The sequence below is a fragment of the Arachis duranensis genome, chromosome 4 (genome assembly GCF_000817695.3).
Source record: "Arachis duranensis cultivar V14167 chromosome 4, aradu.V14167.gnm2.J7QH, whole genome shotgun sequence".
NCBI lineage: Eukaryota > Viridiplantae > Streptophyta > Magnoliopsida > Fabales > Fabaceae > Arachis > Arachis duranensis.
The window spans coordinates 106401974-106402870 of record NC_029775.3 but is presented as its reverse complement, the minus strand read 5'-3'; the positions used below and the strand labels follow the sequence as shown (position 1 = coordinate 106402870).

The 897-nt window shown below is 36.1% G+C and overlaps 1 protein-coding gene across 1 annotated transcript in view; it reads right to left on the bottom strand.

Moving 5' to 3' along the window:
* The window catches only part of LOC107485505 (BON1-associated protein 2), a 925-nt gene extending 317 nt beyond the window's left edge, over positions 1-608 (bottom strand). The window contains exon 1 of the mRNA XM_052260658.1: positions 3-608. Within this exon, the coding sequence (XP_052116618.1) occupies positions 3-431 (429 nt within the window). The 5' untranslated portion in view covers positions 432-608. The remainder of the gene's footprint in view (positions 1-2) is intronic.
* Between the last annotated feature and the right edge of the window lie 289 nt (positions 609-897).

Sequence of the window (897 nt, the reverse complement as noted above, 5' to 3'; positions counted from 1 at the left end):
GCATATTCCGGTGAATTCACCACCCTAACGGAGAAATTAAGCACACCATTGCGCCTTCCTTCCCAATCCCTCAACCTATAGCTCAAAAACTGCAAGCAATGTTGTGGAACACTACCAAAACCACCCATGAATTCCGAAACCGCAACCCTTGCAATTCCAACGTCTTTGACACCCTTCAATGTCTTGGACTTCACCTCCAACGTTATGGAACTTGCATGCAACGGAACATCGACATCCAATTTGTGATTCCACGTAAGGTTGTTGTTTGTATCATCTTCTTTCGCCATGCATGTGGTGTAGCTGTTTATGGACTCTGCCCTAACCACCACGAAGAGATTATTTTTCGTGGTGGCGGGCTTGCGGTCCAGTCGGAGTCCTTCTACTGATTGGACCGTGAGTTCCAGTGTTCTTACTGGGCACCTTGCATCCATGTTGTGATAAATACAAGAAAATAAAATTTGGAACTTATTTATGTATGTTATGTTATCTTAAATAATTAAGAATTAAAATTTAAAAATTTTGTGAGCAACAAAACCAGAACTAGCTAGAAGAATTGAATAGTAAAAGAGTTGTATCAATAAAGTTAGTAGAAGAAAGGAGAGTATTTAGAAGATGTGGAAGAAGTGTGTGTGGGAAGGAAAAGCGGGTGGTTGTTGTTCATAAATATAGGAAGAGTTCATGTGAAAAACGTAAGAGAGAGAGAAGGTAGAAAGAAACAAAGGCGTTGCTTCCTTTTGAGCTTCCTAAATTGGGACCATTCACGTACAAACATCTAAAATATTTTTTGTTAAAAGATATTTTTTAACGATTAAAATTAATATGTATAATCAATTAAATTATATTATTTTTATTAAAATTAGATTAGATAAATTGATTTGATTAAAAAATTAGTAAATC